The sequence below is a fragment of the Alosa pseudoharengus genome, unplaced genomic scaffold, assembly GCF_046254945.1.
Source record: "Alosa pseudoharengus isolate Yale_2024_CS ecotype anadromous, Long Island Sound unplaced genomic scaffold, YU_APseudo_1.1 YU_APseudo_1.1_scf_70, whole genome shotgun sequence".
Taxonomy (NCBI): Eukaryota; Metazoa; Chordata; class Actinopteri; order Clupeiformes; family Clupeidae; genus Alosa; species Alosa pseudoharengus.
In genome coordinates this window covers 163,674-185,060 of record NW_027468860.1, presented here as the reverse complement: position 1 = coordinate 185,060, position 21,387 = coordinate 163,674, and the positions used below count along the sequence as shown (strand labels likewise).

At 42.6% G+C, this 21,387-nt stretch overlaps 1 protein-coding gene and 1 long non-coding RNA gene across 2 annotated transcripts in view; both read right to left on the bottom strand.

The window, feature by feature from the left end:
• Positions 1 to 21,387, bottom strand: part of LOC143111217 (spermatogenesis-associated protein 20-like) — a 73,241-nt gene extending 51,854 nt beyond the window's left edge. The window contains exon 1 of the mRNA XM_076273419.1: positions 19,758 to 21,387. Coding sequence (XP_076129534.1) covers positions 19,758 to 19,764 — 7 coding nt within the window. The 5' untranslated portion in view covers positions 19,765 to 21,387. The remainder of the gene's footprint in view (positions 1 to 19,757) is intronic.
• LOC143111222 (uncharacterized) lies at positions 17,247 to 18,895 on the bottom strand. Its single transcript, XR_012984500.1, has 2 exons — positions 18,821 to 18,895; positions 17,247 to 18,574 (listed from the first exon to the last, which is right to left on the bottom strand). It is a non-coding gene; the product is annotated as an uncharacterized LOC143111222 (long non-coding RNA).

The window sequence follows — 21,387 nt, the reverse complement described above, 5'->3', positions numbered from 1 at the left end:
CCTCACCAAGTACAGGCTGAGTGACCACAGTCTAGCCATAGAGAAAGGCAGGCACAAGAAGTCATGGCTGCCCAAAGAGCAAAGGACATGTGGTCACTGTATGACAGGGGAGGTAGAGTCAGAGGTGCACTTTCTGCTACACTGTGACAAATATCGGTCCCAAAGAGACAAATATTTCACCATTTTGAACAACATCATTCCCAACTTTACAAAACTGGAGGAACAGAAAAGACTTGCTGTGGTTTTGGGTGAGGACACCAGCACATGCATACTGGCAGCCAGTTATGTGTCCTCACTCCATAACCTGAGAGAAGGCATTACTTAAGATAACCACCCCACTACCTCCACCCTTCAACATAACACTGCTCCCCAGCCCCAGTCTGTTACACCATGTCTCCTGTTTGTTTTTGTTTTGTCCTGTCTTGGTTTTCCTATGCACATGTACAGACAATGGTCTTGTATGGTTGTGACGTGCTGTGTGTGTGTGTGTGTGTGTGTGTGTGTGTGTGTGTGTGTGTGTGTGTGTGTGTGTGACGGAAGTGTAACAATGTTTGTAATGTTTGTACATGTTTATATCATTTTGTATTTGTATTTTCTTTAATTATTATTATTCCTGTGAACGCTTTGGCAATACATCATATGGTTTGTCGTGCCAATAAAGCATATTTGAATTTGAGTGAGTGAGTGAGTGAGAGAGGTAGAGTAGAGAGGTAGAGTAGAGTAGAGAGGTAGAGTAGAGTGAGTGAGTGAGTGAGAGAGGTAGAGTAGAGAGGTAGAGTAGAGTAGAGAGGTAGAGTAGAGAGGTAGAGTAGAGTAGAAAGGTAGAGTAGAGTAGAGTAGAGTGAGTGAGTGAGAGAGGTAGAGTAGAGTAGAGAGGTAGAGTAAAGAGGTAGAGTAGAGAGGTAGAGTAGAGAGGTAGAGTAGAGTAGAGTGAGTGAGTGAGTGAGAGAGGTAGAGTAGAGAGGTAGAGTATAGAGTGAGTGAGTGAGTGAGAGAGGTAGAGTAGAGAGGTAGAGTAGAGTAGAGAGGTAGAGTAGAGTAGAGTGAGTGAGGTAGAGTAGAGTAGAGAGGTAGAGTAGAGTAGAGTGAGTGAGGTAGAGTAGAGAGGTAGAGTAGAGTAGAGTAGAGAGGTAGAGTAGAGTAGAGTAGAGAGGTAGAGTAGAGAGGTAGAGTAGAGTAGAGAGGTAGAGTAGAGTGAGTGAGTGAGTGACGCCACTCTTGACATAAATATGTATGTGAATGGCTAGGTTGAGAGCTCTATCTAGTGTGTAGCATTAAAAGAAGTGGGCATGCATGGTGAATATCTGTCAGGATTTCCCCATGCACACCACACTTACCCTGTGTAAGATGTATGCCTCCTCTGTAATGTGTGCATTAAAATAAGTGAGGCATGCAGATAGACACCTGATGAGGTATCTACCTGCACCCCACCCTTACCCTAGCCTGTTTTGTAGTTTTGTTTGTGTTTTATGAATGTCACCTAATATGTAGTGCAATTAAAAGAGAGTAAGCGTGCTGTGTGCTTCCAGGACAAGGCATGTGCATGAGCATATGAGGGGGGTGCACAATGGGGGCCCAGGGCCAATGGATAACCCACAGGACCCAACCAATGCCAAACCCACACAGCGACCCACCAGGACCGAGTCTCCCAAGCCATCCAATGGGGCCCCGGCAGAATGACAATGAGAGAGGCAGAGAGAGTGAAATTAGAAAAGTTAGAGTAGAGAGGTAGAGTAGAGAGGTAGAGTAGAGTAGAGTAGAGTAGAGTATAGTAGAGTAGAGTAGAGTAGAGTAGAGTAGAGTAGAGTAGAGTAGAGTAGAGTGGTAGAGTATAGTAGAGTAGAGAGCAGGCTTGGAATTTCACCATTCTGGGGGCAAGGCCACTTGGCCTTCAGTTGGGCATATTTGGTGGGGGGCACAAAGGCCACATGTCAGGGCACCAAGGCCAAAGTTAACTATACAATAGTAGGCTATAAAAATGATCAAAGTTGTATTTAGCCTACTCACTGCAGTAGACTTGCATCACTGTATGAAACATTACAAAAACATGAAACATGACATATTACATAGAACTGTAAATCATCTGATCATCTAATAAAAACAGATATCTAGGCTATATATAAACTTTATTTTATATTTGGCCTGCTATGAAATCATGTATTGAACAATTTAAATGTAGCACAGCTCAGCTTTAAGAAACTCAAATAGCCTAGATGCATGCTTAGCATTTTGTGATCATTAAGGCTACTTTCACAAACTCTTAGTCAGCTGTCCTCTGATTTACCAATATCTAGGCAATATTTGTAACATTTATTTTGTATTTGGCCCGTTATGAGATCATGTGGAACAATTTAAACACATTGTAAAACTTAAAGCCCAAATTTGGAGACATCCATGCATGTCGAAATTTAGCCTACTGCAAATTCAAAACTGGATTACTCTGGAACGGCTAACTGTACAGGGGACTGCTTTACACCTTTGTGTTCGGTAAGGTCTGCTGTTTATTCTGATATGTGGTTTGTCATGTGTTAAAAGAAGGGTTCGTGAAGTATTCCACCGAGATTAATGGGTAGGGAGATCATGGACGCAAAACCTTCAGTAGAATGTATGATTAAATTGAATTATATTATTTACTTTTCTCGCGAACCGTTCAACATAGCAATTATCGGCTAACATCGTTTAAAAGCTGAGAAAAGCTCTTTCATGTGATACTTGTGATGTCTGTGTGATGAATAGGCTACTTCGCGAGTAGTTCAACTGAGAAGAATGGGTGAATTTGGACGCACTTTCTTGCGCTGTCACTTTCTCCACTGCGTAAAAGACTAAATTAATTTGCGCTGTGAATGCTAAGATTATTTTGATAGGCCACAGGCTAAATAAAAATCGCAATTAGTAGGCTAGGACACCAAGCAGAATATTGAAAGAAGGGGGCACCAAGGCCACCGTGGCCTGTAAACCTATGATTTTCAAAGGGGCTTCACGGCCAACGCAAGGGGCTACGACGGCCATGGCCGTCGTGGCCGCCGTGAAATTCCTACCCTGGTAGAGAGGTAGAGTAGAGTAGAGTGAGTGAGTGAGTGAGTGAGTGAGAGAGGTAGAGTAGAGAGGTAGAGTAGAGTAGAGAGGTAGAGTAGAGTAGAGTGAGTGAGTGAGTGAGTGAGGTAGAGTAGTGTAGAGAGGTAGAGTAGAGTAGAGTAGAGAGGTAGAGTAGAGTAGAAAGGTAGAGTAGAGTAGAGTGAGTGAGTGAGAGAGGTAGAGTAGAGTAGAGAGGTAGAGTAAAGAGGTAGAGTAGAGAGGTAGAGTAGAGTAGAGAGGTAGAGTACAGAGGTAGAGTAGAGTAGAGTGAGTGAGTGAGTGAGAGAGGTAGAGTAGAGAGGTAGAGTAGAGTAGAGAGGTAGAGTAGAGTGAGTGAGGTAGAGTAGAGAGGTAGAGTAGAGTAGAGAGGTAGAGTAGAGTAGAGTAGAGTAGAGTGAGTGAGTGATTGACGCCACTCTTGACCTAAATATGTATGTGAATGGCTAGGTTGAGAGCTCTATCTAGTGTGTAGCATTAAAAGAAGTGGGCATGCATGGTGAATATCTGTCAGGATTTCCCCATGCACACCACACTTACCCTGTGTAAGATGTATGCCTCCTCTGTAATGTGTGCATTAAAATAAGTGAGGCATGCAGATAGACACCTGATGAGGTATCTACCTGCACCCCACCCTTACCCTAGCCTGTTTTGTAGTTTTGTTTGTGTTTTATGAATGTCACCTAATATGTAGTGCAATTAAAAGAGATTAAGCGTGCTGTGTGCTTCCAGGACAAGGCATGTGCATGAGCATATGAGGGGGGTGCACAACGGGGGCCCAGGGCCAATGGATAACCCACAGGACCCAACCAATGCCAAACCCACACAGCGACCCACCAGGACCGAGTCTCCCAAGCCATCCAATGGGGCCCCGGCAGAATGACAATGAGAGAGGCAGAGAGAGTGAAATTAGAAAAGTTAGAGTAGAGAGGTAGAGTAGAGTAGAGTAGAGTAGAGTAGAGTAGAGTAGAGTAGAGTAGAGTAGAGTAGAGTAGAGTAAAGTAGAGTGTTAGAGTATAGTAGAGTAGAGAGCAGGCTTGGAATTTCACCATTCTGGGGGCAAGGCCACTTGGCCTTCAGTTGGGCATATTTGGTGGGGGGCACAAAGGCCACATGTCAGGGCACCAAGGCCAAAGTTAACTATACAATAGTAGGCTATAAAAATGATCAAAGTTGTATTTAGCCTACTCACTGCAGTAGACTTGCATCACTGTATGAAACATTACAAAAACATGAAACATGACATATTACATAGAACTGTAAATCACCTGATCATCTAATAAAAACAGATATCTAGGCTATATATAAACTTTATTTTATATTTGGCCTGCTATGAAATCATGTATTGAACAATTTAAATGTAGCACAGCTCAGCTTTAAGAAACTCAAATAGCCTAGATGCATGCTTAGCATTTTGTGATCATTAAGGCTACTTTCACAAACTCTTAGTCAGCTGTCCTCTGATTTACCAATATCTAGGCAATATTTGTAACATTTATTTTGTATTTGGCCCGTTATGAGATCATGTGGAACAATTTAAACACATTGTAAAACTTAAAGCCCAAATTTGGAGACATCCAATGGAGGCATGTCGAAATTTAGCCTACTGCAAATTCAAAACTGGATTACTCTGGAACGGCTAACTGTACAGGGGCCTGCTTTACACCTTTGTGTTCGGTAAGGTCTGCTGTTTATTCTGATATGTGGTTTGTCATGTGTTAAAAGAAGGGTTCGTGAAGTATTCCACCGAGATTAATGGGTAGGGAGATCATGGACGCAAAACCTTCAGTAGAATGTATGATTAAATTGAATTATATTATTTACTTTTCTCGCGAACCGTTCAACATAGCAATTATCGGCTAACATCGTTTAAAAGCTGAGAAAAGCTCTTTCATGTGATACTTGTGATGTCTGTGTGATGAATAGGCTACTTCGCGAGTAGTTCAACTGAGAAGAATGGGTGAATTTGGACGCACTTTCTTGCGCTGTCACTTTCTCCACTGCGTAAAAGACTAAATTAATTTGCGCTGTGAATGCTAAGATTATTTTGATAGGCCACAGGCTAAATAAAAATCGCAATTAGTAGGCTAGGACACCAAGCAGAATATTGAAAGAAGGGGGCACCAAGGCCACCGTGGCCTGTAAACCTATGATTTTCAAAGGGGCTTCACGGCCAACGCAAGGGGCTACGACGGCCATGGCCGTCGTGGCCGCCGTGAAATTCCTACCCTGGTAGAGAGGTAGAGTAGAGTAGAGTGAGTGAGTGAGTGAGTGAGTGAGTGAGAGAGGTAGAGTAGAGAGGTAGAGTAGAGTAGAGAGGTAGTGTAGAGTAGAGAGGTAGAGTAGAGTAGAGTGAGTGAGTGAGTGAGTGAGGTAGAGTAGAGTAGAGAGGTAGAGTAGAGTAGAGTAGAGAGGTAGAGTAGAGAGGTAGAGTAGAGTAGAAAGGTAGAGTAGAGTAGAGTGAGTGAGTGGGAGAGGTAGAGTAGAGTAGAGAGGTAGAGTAATGAGGTAGAGTAGAGAGGTAGAGTAGAGTAGAGAGGTAGAGTACAGAGGTAGAGTAGAGTAGAGTGAGTGAGTGAGTGAGTGAGGTAGAGTAGAGAGGTAGAGTAGAGTAGAGAGGTAGAGTAGAGTGAGTGAGGTAGAGTAGAGAGGTAGAGTAGAGTAGAGAGGTAGAGTAGAGTAGAGTAGAGTGAGTGAGTGATTGACACCACTCTTGACCTAAATATGTATGTGAATGGCTAGGTTGAGAGCTCTATCTAGTGTGTAGCATTAAAAGAAGTGGGCATGCATGGTGACTATCTGTCAGGATTTCCCCATGCACACCACACTTACCCTGTGTAAGATGTATGCCTCCTCTGTAATGTGTGCATTAAAATAAGTGAGGCATGCAGATAGACACCTGATGAGGTATCTACCTGCACCCCACCCTTACCCTAGCCTGTTTTGTAGTTTTGTTTGTGTTTTATGAATGTCACCTAATATGTAGTGCAATTAAAAGAGATTAAGCGTGCTGTGTGCTTCCAGGACAAGGCATGTGCATGAGCATATGAGGGGGGTGCACAACGGGGGCCCAGGGCCAATGGATAACCCACAGGACCCAACCAATGCCAAACCCACACAGCGACCCACCAGGACCGAGTCTCCCAAGCCATCCAATGGGGCCCCGGCAGAATGACAATGAGAGAGGCAGAGAGAGTGAAATTAGAAAAGTTAGAGTAGAGTAGAGAGGTAGAGTAGAGAGGTAGAGTAGAGAGGTAGAGTAGAGTAGAAAGGTAGAGTAGAGTAGAGTGAGTGAGTGAGAGAGGTAGAGTAGAGTAGAGAGGTAGAGTAGAGTGAGTGAGTGAGTGAGTGAGAGAGGTAGAGTAGAGAGGTAGAGTAGAGTAGAGAGGTAGAGTAGAGAGGTAGAGTAGAGAGGTAGAGTAGAGTAGAGTGAGAGAGTGAGTGAGGTAGAGAAGAGAGGTAGAGTAGAGTAGAGAGGTAGAGTAGAGTAGAGTAGAGAGGTAGAGTAGAGTAGAGAGGTAGAGTAGAGTAGACTAGAGTAGAGTGAGTGAGTCAGTGACGCCACTCTTGACCTACATAAATTCAAATATGCTTTATTGGCACGACACACCATATGATGCATTGCCAAAGCGTTCACAGTAATAATAATAATTAAAGAAAATACAAATACAAAATGATATAAACATGTACAAACATTACAAACATTGTTACACTTCCGTCACACACACACACACACACACACACACACACACACACAGCACGTCACAACCATACAAGACCATTGTCTGTACACGTCCATAGGAAAACCAAGACAGGACAAAACAAAACAAACAGGAGACATGGTGTAATAGACTGGGGCTGGGGAGCAGTGTTATGTTGAAGGGTGGAGGTAGTGGGGTGATTATCTTAAGTAATGCCTTCTCTCAGGTTATGGAGTGAGGACACATAACTGGCTGCCAGTATGCATGTGCTGGTGTCCACACCCAAAACTACAGCAAGTTTTTTCTGTTCCTCCAGTTTTGTGAAGTTGGGAATGATGTTGTTCAAAATGGTGAAATATTTGTCTCTTTGGGACCGATATTTGTCACAGTGTAGCAGAAAGTGCACCTCTGACTCTACCTCCCCTGTCATACAGTGACCACATGTCCTTTGCTCTTTGGACAGCCATGACTTCTTGTGCCTGCCTTTCTCTATGGCTAGACTGTGGTCACTCAGCCTGTACTTGTTGAGGATCTGTCTGCTTCGTATCTCTGACAGTGTGGAGATACTCTGCCAATTGATAGTCTTTTCGTATGCCAATGTAACATTCTAGTTTGTGTTATAATTTTGTTTCTTTCTTCCAGTGTTCCAAATAAGAATTCTTGTTGTTCTTGTTAATTTGGTTGATTCTGATTGGTGGTTGGGAAGCAGTACTGGTCTGGACAATTTGTGGGTTAGGGCTTATTGGGTTAGTTAAATCTGAGACCAACTGACATAGGGGACTGGGCTTAGGGATGAGCTCTTGGGATTTAAGTGCTTTAAAATGTAGTGAATTTTGAGGGCTTAATTTTAGATGAATCCAGAATTTTAGTGATCGTTTTTGGATATTAATCAATAGTGGAAATCGGCCTAATTCTGCCCTGCTAGCATTTGTGGGTACTTTTCTTTGGATATGTAACAAATTTCTACAGAATTCAGCATGCAGGGCTTCGATTGGGTGTTTGTCCCATCTTGAGTAGTCGTGCTTACTGAGTGGACCCCATATTTCACTTCCATAAAGTGCAATTGGCAAAATGACTGTGTCAAATATTTTGGACCAGATTTTAATTGGTATATCTATTTGATGAAAATTTCTTTTTATTGCATAAAATGCTCGTCGTGCTTTTTCTTTTAGTGCATTCACTAAATATGTATGTGAATGGCTAGGTTGAGAGCTCTATCTAGTGTGTAGCATTAAAAGAAGTGGGCATGCATGGTGAATATCTGTCAGGATTTCCCCATGCACACCACACTTACCCTGTGTAAGATGTATGCCTCCTCTGTAATGTGTGCATTAAAATAAGTGAGGCATGCAGATAGACACCTGATGAGGTATCTACCTGCACTCCACCCTTACCCTAGCCTGTTTTGTAGTTTTGTTTGTGTTTTATGAATGTCACCTAATATGTAGTGCAATTAAAAGAGAGTAAGCGTGCTGTAAGCACTTAAATCCCAAGAGCTCAGCCCTAAGCCCAGTCCCCTATGTCAGTTGGTCTCGGATTTAACTAACCCAATAACCCCTAACCCACAAATTGTCCAGACCAGCACTGCTTCCCAACAACCAATCAGAATCAACCAAATTAACAAGAACAACAAGAATTCTTATTTGGAACACTGGAAGAAAGAAACAAAATTACAACACAAACAAGAATGTTACATTGGCATACGAAAAGACTATCAATTGGCAGAGTATCTCCACACTGTCAGAGATACGAAGCAGAGACAGATCCTCACCAAGTACAGGCTGAGTGACCACAGTCTAGCCATAGAGAAAGGCAGGCACAAGAAGTCATGGCTGCCCAAAGAGCAAAGGACATGTGGTCACTGTATGACAGGGGAGGTAGAGTCAGAGGTGCACTTTCTGCTACACTGTGACAAATATCGGTCCCAAAGAGACAAATATTTCACCATTTTGAACAACATCATTCCCAACTTTACAAAACTGGAGGAACAGAAAAGACTTGCTGTGGTTTTGGGTGAGGACACCAGCACATGCATACTGGCAGCCAGTTATGTGTCCTCACTCCATAACCTGAGAAAAGGCATTACTTAAGATAACCACCCCACTACCTCCACCCTTCAACATAACACTGCTCCCCAGCCCCAGTCTGTTACACCATGTCTCCTGTTTGTTTTTGTTTTGTCCTGTCTTGGTTTTCCTATGCACGTGTACAGACAATGGTCTTGTATGGTTGTGACGTGCTGTGTGTGTGTGTGTGTGTGTGTGTGTGTGTGTGTGTGTGTGTGACGGAAGTGTAACAATGTTTGTAATGTTTGTACATGTTTATATCATTTTGTATTTGTATTTTCTTTAATTATTATTATTCCTGTGAACGCTTTCGCAATGCATCATATGGTTTGTCGTGCCAATAAAGCATATTTGAATTTGAGTGAGTGAGTGAGTGAGAGAGGTAGAGTAGAGAGGTAGAGTAGAGTAGAGAGGTAGAGTAGAGTGAGTGAGTGCGTGAGAGAGGTAGAGTAGAGAGGTAGAGTAGAGTAGAGAGGTAGAGTAGAGTAGAAAGGTAGAGTAGAGTAGAGTAGAGTGAGTGAGTGAGAGAGGTAGAGTAGAGTAGAGAGGTAGAGTAAAGAGGTAGAGTAGAGAGGTAGAGTAGAGAGGTAGAGTAGAGTAGAGTGAGTGAGTGAGTGAGAGAGGTAGAGTAGAGAGGTAGAGTATAGAGTGAGTGAGTGAGTGAGTGAGAGAGGTAGAGTAGAGAGGTAGAGTAGAGTAGAGAGGTAGAGTAGAGTAGAGTGAGTGAGGTAGAGTAGAGTAGAGAGGTAGAGTAGAGTGAGTGAGGTAGAGTAGAGAGGTAGAGTAGAGTAGAGTAGAGAGGTAGAGTAGAGTAGAGAGGTAGAGTAGAGAGGTAGAGTAGAGTAGAGAGGTAGAGTAGAGTAGAGTAGAGTAGAGTGAGTGAGTGAGTGACGCCACTCTTGACATAAATATGTATGTGAATGGCTAGGTTGAGAGCTCTATCTAGTGTGTAGCATTAAAAGAAGTGGGCATGCATGGTGAATATCTGTCAGGATTTCCCCATGCACACCACACTTACCCTGTGTAAGATGTATGCCTCCTCTGTAATGTGTGCATTAAAATAAGTGAGGCATGCAGATAGACACCTGATGAGGTATCTACCTGCACCCCACCCTTACCCTAGCCTGTTTTGTAGTTTTGTTTGTGTTTTATGAATGTCACCTAATATGTAGTGCAATTAAAAGAGAGTAAGCGTGCTGTGTGCTTCCAGGACAAGGCATGTGCATGAGCATATGAGGGGGGTGCACAACGGGGGCCCAGGGCCAATGGATAACCCACAGGACCCAACCAATGCCAAACCCACACAGCGACCCACCAGGACCGAGTCTCCCAAGCCATCCAATGGGGCCCCGGCAGAATGACAATGAGAGAGGCAGAGAGAGTGAAATTAGAAAAGTTAGAGTAGAGAGGTAGAGTAGAGTAGAGTAGAGTAGAGTAGAGTATAGTAGAGTAGAGTAGAGTAGAGTAGAGTGGTAGAGTATAGTAGAGTAGAGAGCAGGCTTGGAATTTCACCATTCTGGGGGCAAGGCCACTTGGCCTTCAGTTGGGCATATTTGGTGGGGGGCACAAAGGCCACATGTCAGGGCACCAAGGCCAAAGTTAACTATACAATAGTAGGCTATAAAAATGATCAAAGTTGTATTTAGCCTACTCACTGCAGTAGACTTGCATCACTGTATGAAACATTACAAAAACATGAAACATGACATATTACATAGAACTGTAAATCATCTGATCATCTAATAAAAACAGATATCTAGGCTATATATAAACTTTATTTTATATTTGGCCTGCTATGAAATCATGTATTGAACAATTTAAATGTAGCACAGCTCAGCTTTAAGAAACTCAAATAGCCTAGATGCATGCTTAGCATTTTGTGATCATTAAGGCTACTTTCACAAACTCTTAGTCAGCTGTCCTCTGATTTACCAATATCTAGGCAATATTTGTAACATTTATTTTGTATTTGGCCCGTTATGAGATCATGTGGAACAATTTAAACACATTGTAAAACTTAAAGCCCAAATTTGGAGACATCCAATGGAGGCATGTCGAAATTTAGCCTACTGCAAATTCAAAACTGGATTACTCTGGAACGGCTAACTGTACAGGGGACTGCTTTACACCTTTGTGTTCGGTAAGGTCTGCTGTTTATTCTGATATGTGGTTTGTCATGTGTTAAAAGAAGGGTTCGTGAAGTATTCCACCGAGATTAATGGGTAGGGAGATCATGGACGCAAAACCTTCAGTAGAATGTATGATTAAATTGAATTATATTATTTACTTTTCTCGCGAACCGTTCAACATAGCAATTATCGGCTAACATCGTTTAAAAGCTGAGAAAAGCTCTTTCATGTGATACTTGTGATGTCTGTGTGATGAATAGGCTACTTCGCGAGTAGTTCAACTGAGAAGAATGGGTGAATTTGGACGCACTTTCTTGCGCTGTCACTTTCTCCACTGCGTAAAAGACTAAATTAATTTGCGCTGTGAATGCTAAGATTATTTTGATAGGCCACAGGCTAAATAAAAATCGCAATTAGTAGGCTAGGACACCAAGCAGAATATTGAAAGAAGGGGGCACCAAGGCCACCGTGGCCTGTAAACCTATGATTTTCAAAGGGGCTTCACGGCCAACGCAAGGGGCTACGACGGCCATGGCCGTCGTGGCCGCCGTGAAATTCCTACCCTGGTAGAGAGGTAGAGTAGAGTAGAGTAGAGTGAGTGAGTGAGTGAGTGAGAGAGGTAGAGTAGAGAGGTAGAGTACAGAGGTAGAGTAGAGTAGAGTGAGTGAGTGAGTGAGAGAGGTAGAGTAGAGAGGTAGAGTAGAGTAGAGTAGAGTAGAGTGAGTGAGTGATTGACGCCACTCTTGACCTAAATATGTATGTGAATGGCTAGGTTGAGAGCTCTATCTAGTGTGTAGCATTAAAAGAAGTGGGCATGCATGGTGAATATCTGTCAGGATTTCCCCATGCACACCACACTTACCCTGTGTAAGATGTATGCCTCCTCTGTAATGTGTGCATTAAAATAAGTGAGGCATGCAGATAGACACCTGATGAGGTATCTACCTGCACCCCACCCTTACCCTAGCCTGTTTTGTAGTTTTGTTTGTGTTTTATGAATGTCACCTAATATGTAGTGCAATTAAAAGAGAGTAAGCGTGCTGTGTGCTTCCAGGACAAGGCATGTGCATGAGCATATGAGGGGGGTGCACAACGGGGGCCCAGGGCCAATGGATAACCCACAGGACCCAACCAATGCCAAACCCACACAGCGACCCACCAGGACCGAGTCTCCCAAGCCATCCAATGGGGCCCCGGCAGAATGACAATGAGAGAGGCAGAGAGAGTGAAATTAGAAAAGTTAGAGTAGAGAGGTAGAGTAGAGTAGAGTAGAGTAGAGTAGAGTATAGTAGAGTAGAGTAGAGTAGAGTAGAGTGGTAGAGTATAGTAGAGTAGAGAGCAGGCTTGGAATTTCACCATTCTGGGGGCAAGGCCACTTGGCCTTCAGTTGGGCATATTTGGTGGGGGGCACAAAGGCCACATGTCAGGGCACCAAGGCCAAAGTTAACTATACAATAGTAGGCTATAAAAATGATCAAAGTTGTATTTAGCCTACTCACTGCAGTAGACTTGCATCACTGTATGAAACATTACAAAAACATGAAACATGACATATTACATAGAACTGTAAATCATCTGATCATCTAATAAAAACAGATATCTAGGCTATATATAAACTTTATTTTATATTTGGCCTGCTATGAAATCATGTATTGAACAATTTAAATGTAGCACAGCTCAGCTTTAAGAAACTCAAATAGCCTAGATGCATGCTTAGCATTTTGTGATCATTAAGGCTACTTTCACAAACTCTTAGTCAGCTGTCCTCTGATTTACCAATATCTAGGCAATATTTGTAACATTTATTTTGTATTTGGCCCGTTATGAGATCATGTGGAACAATTTAAACACATTGTAAAACTTAAAGCCCAAATTTGGAGACATCCAATGGAGGCATGTCGAAATTTAGCCTACTGCAAATTCAAAACTGGATTACTCTGGAACGGCTAACTGTACAGGGGACTGCTTTACACCTTTGTGTTCGGTAAGGTCTGCTGTTTATTCTGATATGTGGTTTGTCATGTGTTAAAAGAAGGGTTCGTGAAGTATTCCACCGAGATTAATGGGTAGGGAGATCATGGACGCAAAACCTTCAGTAGAATGTATGATTAAATTGAATTATATTATTTACTTTTCTCGCGAACCGTTCAACATAGCAATTATCGGCTAACATCGTTTAAAAGCTGAGAAAAGCTCTTTCATGTGATACTTGTGATGTCTGTGTGATGAATAGGCTACTTCGCGAGTAGTTCAACTGAGAAGAATGGGTGAATTTGGACGCACTTTCTTGCGCTGTCACTTTCTCCACTGCGTAAAAGACTAAATTAATTTGCGCTGTGAATGCTAAGATTATTTTGATAGGCCACAGGCTAAATAAAAATCGCAATTAGTAGGCTAGGACACCAAGCAGAATATTGAAAGAAGGGGGCACCAAGGCCACCGTGGCCTGTAAACCTATGATTTTCAAAGGGGCTTCACGGCCAACGCAAGGGGCTACGACGGCCATGGCCGTCGTGGCCGCCGTGAAATTCCTACCCTGGTAGAGAGGTAGAGTAGAGTAGAGTAGAGTGAGTGAGTGAGTGAGTGAGAGAGGTAGAGTAGAGAGGTAGAGTACAGAGGTAGAGTAGAGTAGAGTGAGTGAGTGAGTGAGAGAGGTAGAGTAGAGAGGTAGAGTAGAGTAGAGTAGAGTAGAGTGAGTGAGTGATTGACGCCACTCTTGACCTAAATATGTATGTGAATGGCTAGGTTGAGAGCTCTATCTAGTGTGTAGCATTAAAAGAAGTGGGCATGCATGGTGAATATCTGTCAGGATTTCCCCATGCACACCACACTTACCCTGTGTAAGATGTATGCCTCCTCTGTAATGTGTGCATTAAAATAAGTGAGGCATGCAGATAGACACCTGATGAGGTATCTACCTGCACCCCACCCTTACCCTAGCCTGTTTTGTAGTTTTGTTTGTGTTTTATGAATGTCACCTAATATGTAGTGCAATTAAAAGAGAGTAAGCGTGCTGTGTGCTTCCAGGACAAGGCATGTGCATGAGCATATGAGGGGGGTGCACAACGGGGGCCCAGGGCCAATGGATAACCCACAGGACCCAACCAATGCCAAACCCACACAGCGACCCACCAGGACCGAGTCTCCCAAGCCATCCAATGGGGCCCCGGCAGAATGACAATGAGAGAGGCAGAGAGAGTGAAATTAGAAAAGTTAGAGTAGAGTAGAGAGGTAGAGTAGAGAGGTAGAGTAGAGAGGTAGAGTAGAGAGGTAGAGTAGAGTAGAGTGGTAGAGTAGAGAGGTAGAGTAGAGTAGAGTAGAGTGAGTGAGTGAGAGAGGTAGAGTAGAGTAGAGAGGTAGAGTAGAGTGAGTGAGTGAGTGAGTGAGAGAGGTAGAGTAGAGAGGTAGAGTAGAGTAGAGAGGTAGAGTAGAGAGGTAGAGTAGAGAGGTAGAGTAGAGTAGAGTGAGAGAGTGAGTGAGGTAGAGTAGAGAGGTAGAGTAGAGTAGAGAGGTAGAGTAGAGTAGAGAGGTAGAGTAGAGTAGACTAGAGAGGTAGAGTAGAGTAGAGAGGTAGAGTAGAGTGAGTGAGTCAGTGACGCCACTCTTGACCTACATAAATTCAAATATGCTTTATTGGCACGACACACCATATGATGCATTGCCAAAGCGTTCACAGTAATAATAATAATTAAAGAAAATACAAATACAAAATGATATAAACATGTACAAACATTACAAACATTGTTACACTTCCGTCACACACACACACACACACACACACACACACACACACACACACACACACACAGCACGTCACAACCATATAAGACCATTGTCTGTACACGTCCATAGGAAAACCAAGACAGGACAAAACAAAACAAACAGGAGACATGGTGTAATAGACTGGGGCTGGGGAGCAGTGTTATGTTGAAGGGTGGAGGTAGTGGGGTGATTATCTTAAGTAATGCCTTCTCTCAGGTTATGGAGTGAGGACACATAACTGGCTGCCAGTATGCATGTGCTGGTGTCCACACCCAAAACTACAGCAAGTTTTTTCTGTTCCTCCAGTTTTGTGAAGTTGGGAATGATGTTGTTCAAAATGGTGAAATATTTGTCTCTTTGGGACCGATATTTGTCACAGTGTAGCAGAAAGTGCACCTCTGACTCTACCTCCCCTGTCATACAGTGACCACATGTCCTTTGCTCTTTGGACAGCCATGACTTCTTGTGCCTGCCTTTCTCTATGGCTAGACTGTGGTCACTCAGCCTGTACTTGGTGAGGATCTGTCTGCTTCGTATCTCTGACAGTGTGGAGATACTCTGCCAATTGATAGTCTTTTCGTATGCCAATGTAACATTCTAGTTTGTGTTATAATTTTGTTTCTTTCTTCCAGTGTTCCAAATAAGAATTTTTGTTGTTCTTGTTAATTTGGTTGATTCTGATTGGTGGTTGGGAAGCAGTACTGGTCTGGACAATTTGTGGGTTAGGGGTTATTGGGTTAGTTAAATCTGAGACCAACTGACATAGGGGACTGGGCTTAGGGATGGGGATTCTTTTTCCAGACTATCGCTACAGCTGTCCAAGGCTTTTGCGGCGTTTTGCATTGCTTGACGCTGTTCCCTTGTTGGTTTGGAATTTGGTCACCTGTCTGATCAATGAGTTCAGGTCTATGGCTGTTTTCATCATCAGGTGTGAACGGAATTATTTTCACAAATGCAGGAGTAGAAAATACCTGTCTTCAATGTAGGTTATACCCTGAATACTCAGATCCTATGGCCATACAGTAAATCCTCAAATTATGGCCGAGATTATATTCTCTATAGCCGGGCCTCTGATAATAGCCAGGGGCATTGTTTATTCGAACAAATAAAGGCCAGGGTAATAATTGCCATGTGGGCTAGGCCTATTGGTCCACTTTTTTTATTGTTGATTTTTTTTTTTATTGTTACGGTTTGATTCATATTCGTAATAAACCACACAGGAAGGAATAGGCCTACACACCTCTCTCTCACACACACGTGTGTGAATGTGTAGCCTATGTTGTTACATTTGCAATGAGTTTAATTTAGCCTAATTTTTGGGGGGCAAATGTTTAAATACAAAGTAAAATAAATGATAGTTTTGGCTTTGGAAAGTAATTGTTTCACTCATTATACAAATAGGCGCTGTTAAGGCTGTGGCAGGTTAAAGCGGCATTGGGCTTCTTTTGGGCTTCTTTTTGAGGTGAGAGTTGCTTATTTGTCTCGCAAGAGTTGGCAACACTGGACCAGCGCGAAATCATTTCCAACCATGTTTCCAACCGGGGACAACACGCGAACCCTTTCCTCCAAACAATGTTTTTTATATAGTTAATAGCAGTTATTTCAGGAGTAATCGTGTAAATAATAGTGTTTTGGTATTGAATGTTATATTTACCATCGTGTATTTTATATCGTGTGTGTGAAACCGGTTAACGTTAACGTTAGCAACATTGTGCAGTGCTTAATATCTGACTGCCATCCTGATGCATGGACCGGTGCATGGTCTGCTCTTGGACCACCATATTCAGTTTATTAACTTGCTGTGAATTATTACACAAAATGTTCATTAAATGTACGAAGAAGTATTTCTAGGTTAATGATTGATGATATGGCTCGTACAGTATGAAGGCTACAGTAGCCTAGCTAATGTTAACTAGCATTACCAACCTCCCTGCAAAACTCACCACACAACTTCGTAGGTTTGATAGGTCTTGTCCCTCATGCTGGCCCTTACAAAACCCACAAGCTGACCCTCGACACACAACAGTCAATAATGTGACCCGATTTAAAGTGGTTTTCACCCCTTTGGACACTCTTGATGTCGTCCTTGAAACAGTGAAAGATTCACGGGGGCATGGACGGTTTGCTAGTTCTAACCATTTTACTGCAGTGTCGTAGCATCCAGCCTGTGCTATCAGCTAGCTAGCTAGTTCAAAGGTTTAAGTACTTAATGGGGATATACCGGGCTTTTCAAGCCTCGACTAAGTTGATGTTTCATATAAACAACAATTCATATTCATAGAAACAACAAGGTCACTAAAACATAATATATTTCATACCTGTGTTGCAGCATGTAGGCTAATGTTAGCAGCATTATAATGACATTCTAATGTCTGAAAGGCTAATTATTAGCCTGTCGGCTAACTGAAAAGTTAAGTGTTCAAACTAGCATTTCCAGTGTTCTATTTGATGGTGTATTGGCCCTGACTAAGTTCGTGTTATATATAAACCACAATCCTTGTTGATACAAGTACCAATATTCGTCAAGAAAGTTTTTAATCACATTAAGAATTTCGCCATAGGCAGTAAAAGACTCCGCCATCTTTGTCAATAATTTTCGCTGATAAAGTTTCAAACTATGACCTTAACGGCCTTTCCACCAATCAGAGGCATCACTGTGGGATTGTGGGTAATGAAGTACTTATCCAAGACATCGTGAATAAAAGACATTTATCTCAAAACAAGGTTAGTGCCCCGTGAACTTTTGGAGTCTATATGAGCATACACAATCGCTTAGTACAGCCGTAGCTGGTTTTGAGTCTACCATGTGCAGTTAAGTTTTTATGGCTTATACCCGAATTGTCAATGGAGAAATTGCATTGAATTCTTACTTCCAGAAACTCCTGTGGGCGGGACTGTGATGCTCAGCCAAATTACTCTGGGGGGGGATCGTGCAGGAGACACTGTGCAGGCAGGAGTCAGCAGGATCCGTGTATACAGCCCAAAGATGAGGGCAACTAAGACACCTTAAAAAATGACGCAAACGGGTTTGTAAAGAGCAAAACATGAAGAGCGGAAAGAGAAGATTGACCTGGGTGTGATCTGGAAAACATTGTTAGAAGGATGCGGTGACCAGTGTTTCCCACAGAATTGAATTCCAATTGTGGTGGTTGGTTTGCAATTTAATACAACCTGGAAAATCATTGTGTGGTGGTCAATGTTGATATTGTGGTAGGCCGCTACAAATAAGTCAATGTATGGGAAACACTGGGTGACCCCATGGGTGGTGGCACCAATCCAGGGAAAGAGGGGTGAGGGAGAACCAGGACGCGGTCCCTGGCTGGGGAAGAGACACGGGCACGAACGCGGTTCACGCTACACGCTGGTGTAGGGGAGAGTGGGGTGAGTTGTGCCAGTTTTTACTTAAAGTGACTTTAAAGGGAGGCCATGATAGCAATGCTTCCAACTACAATATGAACATATATTTCAGGATGTGGTGCATCTCTGGGAACAATCACTTTCGATCTGAAATATAGTATTTAAGAGATATAGCTTTCTGAAAAAAAGTGGTCTTGTGGCACAACTTGCCCCCGGTGCGGGGTAAGTTGTGCCTTTGAAGAGAATCCATTGGGGTAAATTGTGCCATAGATTATTGAAGTAAAACAGTATATTTTGATCTCAGACACAGTAATGCTTTATAAAAGCTAGACAAATTCAATACAAAATTACTTATTTAAAGTTATTTTACAACATCAAAGGCCAGTTTTCTACAAGCCTATTGCGCCACATGAGCACATCAAAGGTCATTTTCCGTTGCCACACCATTTCATCCATGTTGTAGATCTTGTGTGGAGGGAAGTCATACCTGAAATGAGATTAAAGTTTTGTTGATCAGAGAAGTTTACAGCAGATTTAGGTGGTTGGATGTGGTTGTGTAGATGTCAACTCTGCTACTACCTAGAGATGATGTTCCCCCTCTCCTTCCCAGGCTTCCTGGTCAGTGTGTGTGTGTGAGAGAGAGAGGGAGAGAGAGCATGTGTGTGTGAGAGAGAGAGAGTCCTGTACACAGGAGTGTCTTTCTGGGGCTGACATGTCAAAGCCATATGATTACCTGTCCATCACTTTAGGTTATCAAATAACTCCCCCACGTTGTGCCTATTAATGGCAGTAGCTCTACCAACAGAGGTTTACTTTCAGAAGTGCGGCATGACAAATGACGGCGTGCTTTAAAGGCTCCAAACCAATCACATCCTAGAAAATATTAAAAGTTTATTAGTATTATTAGCATATCTCTTAAATTGTCCCTTATTGAGCCCTTGAGTCCCTTGTGTTTAGATAAGTTGAAGCTATACGCTCTAAATAAGTACCCAATTTTGCTTCTCTTATCTGCATGAGCATTCCTGGGAAATAATTGATAAACTTCCCTTTTACTTCTTTCCCTTTTTATTAATAAATGCACATAACCAAACCTGCTTTTTCCTCTCTGATCCAGCTGGCAGGGATATCGATGTCATTTCTTTTTGCGTACTCAAGAGCAAGTTCACAGCATTTCATGGGACTTAGACCGTGAAACATTACTGCTAGTGCCTTAATATGTTCTGCCAGCTCCTTCTCCAAACAGTATGCCCTGGCCTGTCTTCTTATAACTCTGTAGCATGATGGTATATTTCTATTTTTGGTCTAAAATTAAGACTGTCACATAGTTTTAGTGATAAAATGTAAGGATAAAATGCACAATTACAATAAAATAATGTTTAAAACATTTATAAGTGGGGGTGAGTTGTGTCACTGGCACAACTTAACCCAGGCCCTTTGGCACAAATCACCCCAACCCCACCATTTTGGAAAAAATGCATCATCCATCAGATTTGAGCTAACATCATGCTAGCTGTATAGACTCATAATGTAGCTTACCAAAGCACTAAAACATGTGTGAAATCTTTTCAAACTTGTCTATAACTGTTTTGACACAACAATCAAAAAAACATGATCATAGAAATTTTACTTTGAAAGGCAAAAAACAGTTTTTTCAACTTAAATGTGCTTACCTGTCATGCAATGAGGCTCTCTTCTTTGCAGGATGAGTGAAATGGCTGTGTCTTCAAAAATGTGTGGTCACATGACCCAATTTTTTCTATAGTTTCCTAGAAATAGGGGGTGGCACAACTTCCCCACTGGCACCAATCACCCCACTCTCCCCTACCTGTGCTCCCATGGTCAGCTAGGGAAGGCTTTAATATGCTGGCACTCAACACAGAGGAAGGCGGAAAAAAAAAAAACTCCCAAACACTTTAAAGGAGAAAAAATTCCTTCCTTGCCCTCTTAGCAATGAGCGACAGAGCAACAGCTCCTGTGCATCAGCTGCCTTACAGCCAAAGCCGGCATTGAGGTGGGGGTAAAAGTGGCAAAACTGACCTCAACTCCGCATCTCACACACACTGGGACTCCATATTTGTGCATGTCTGGATCAGAATGATACCAGATTGTTGCGGCACAGAATCTGGCCGAATGACAGTTCAGCTTGGTGTACATTAAAGGTTAGCATCATGAACACCGCAGCGCAATGCATATTAAACTGTTCTCATCACAAATCAAACGCCGATATTCTTCAAACAGGCAAAGTGGTAAGCAGTCAGCAACATGTAGATGCGTATGCTGTAGAACGCAGCTGAGTTGGTTAGCTGTTTGTTATGTAGGTCTACTACTTATCTTTAATGAGATAGAAACTCGTAAAGTTATTATTAAAATCATGTAGCAGGAAATGGCCTACAAGCTAAGCTAGAACCCACTGCATAGCCCACGGTGACACACACACTGACTAGCAGGAGTAGGCTATAGTCAATAGCCTACTAAAATCAAAACAGTAGGCTAGGTAATTTTAGCTAACGTTATACAATTACCCTTGGCAAACGGCAGCAGTTTGTAGCCTAGTACCAACTTCATGTGTAGGCTAACCATTAGCCATCTGCAATGAGGGAAAGCTAGTTGCTTGCTAAAACAAACAAAGTGGCAAGAGATGTAACGTTAACGTGTTAGAAGTTACAAGCTGGGACCCACGCAAATCACGGAATACAGGCACATTGGCTACTGAAGCAAATTTGAGTGACAAACAACTTAGGATAGACAACACGTTGGTTAACACAATTCCAAGCAAACTTTACCAAAGAACCACGAAGGACTGGAAGCCTGATTTATCAGAAATGTCACGTCTATATAACATGGCCGCTTGCAATGCTCAAGTGTGATTCACGGGATATTTAGCCTACACTGACTTCAGTTCACCCTATGCCTCCAGACAAGCAGTAGCCTAGTGGCTACTCCATGAGCCTGTAACTATTAACACAGCCAATGTGACCGAAAAGTTGTTAGCTAAAAACAGGCAAATAGCAAAACAAGTGTCTTCATCTAGTAGGCTATACATGTTTGTGACATGTATCTCAACATTCAGCAGGAACGAGTGGGCTTTACAACCAGCTCTAATACAAAGCAACAAGATAAGAACTACCTCCCTCCAGTAGTTTCCCATGCAACCTAGACCATGAACGTCTGTAACAGATAATGGGCAGCAAGTTCTGCTTGACACAAGCGAGCAAACCGGTAGCCACTGCGAGCGGAGTAAAACCGATGGTGCAACTCCCCGCGCCGGCGGCGGGGATTCTTTAGCTAAACGGCCCTAAA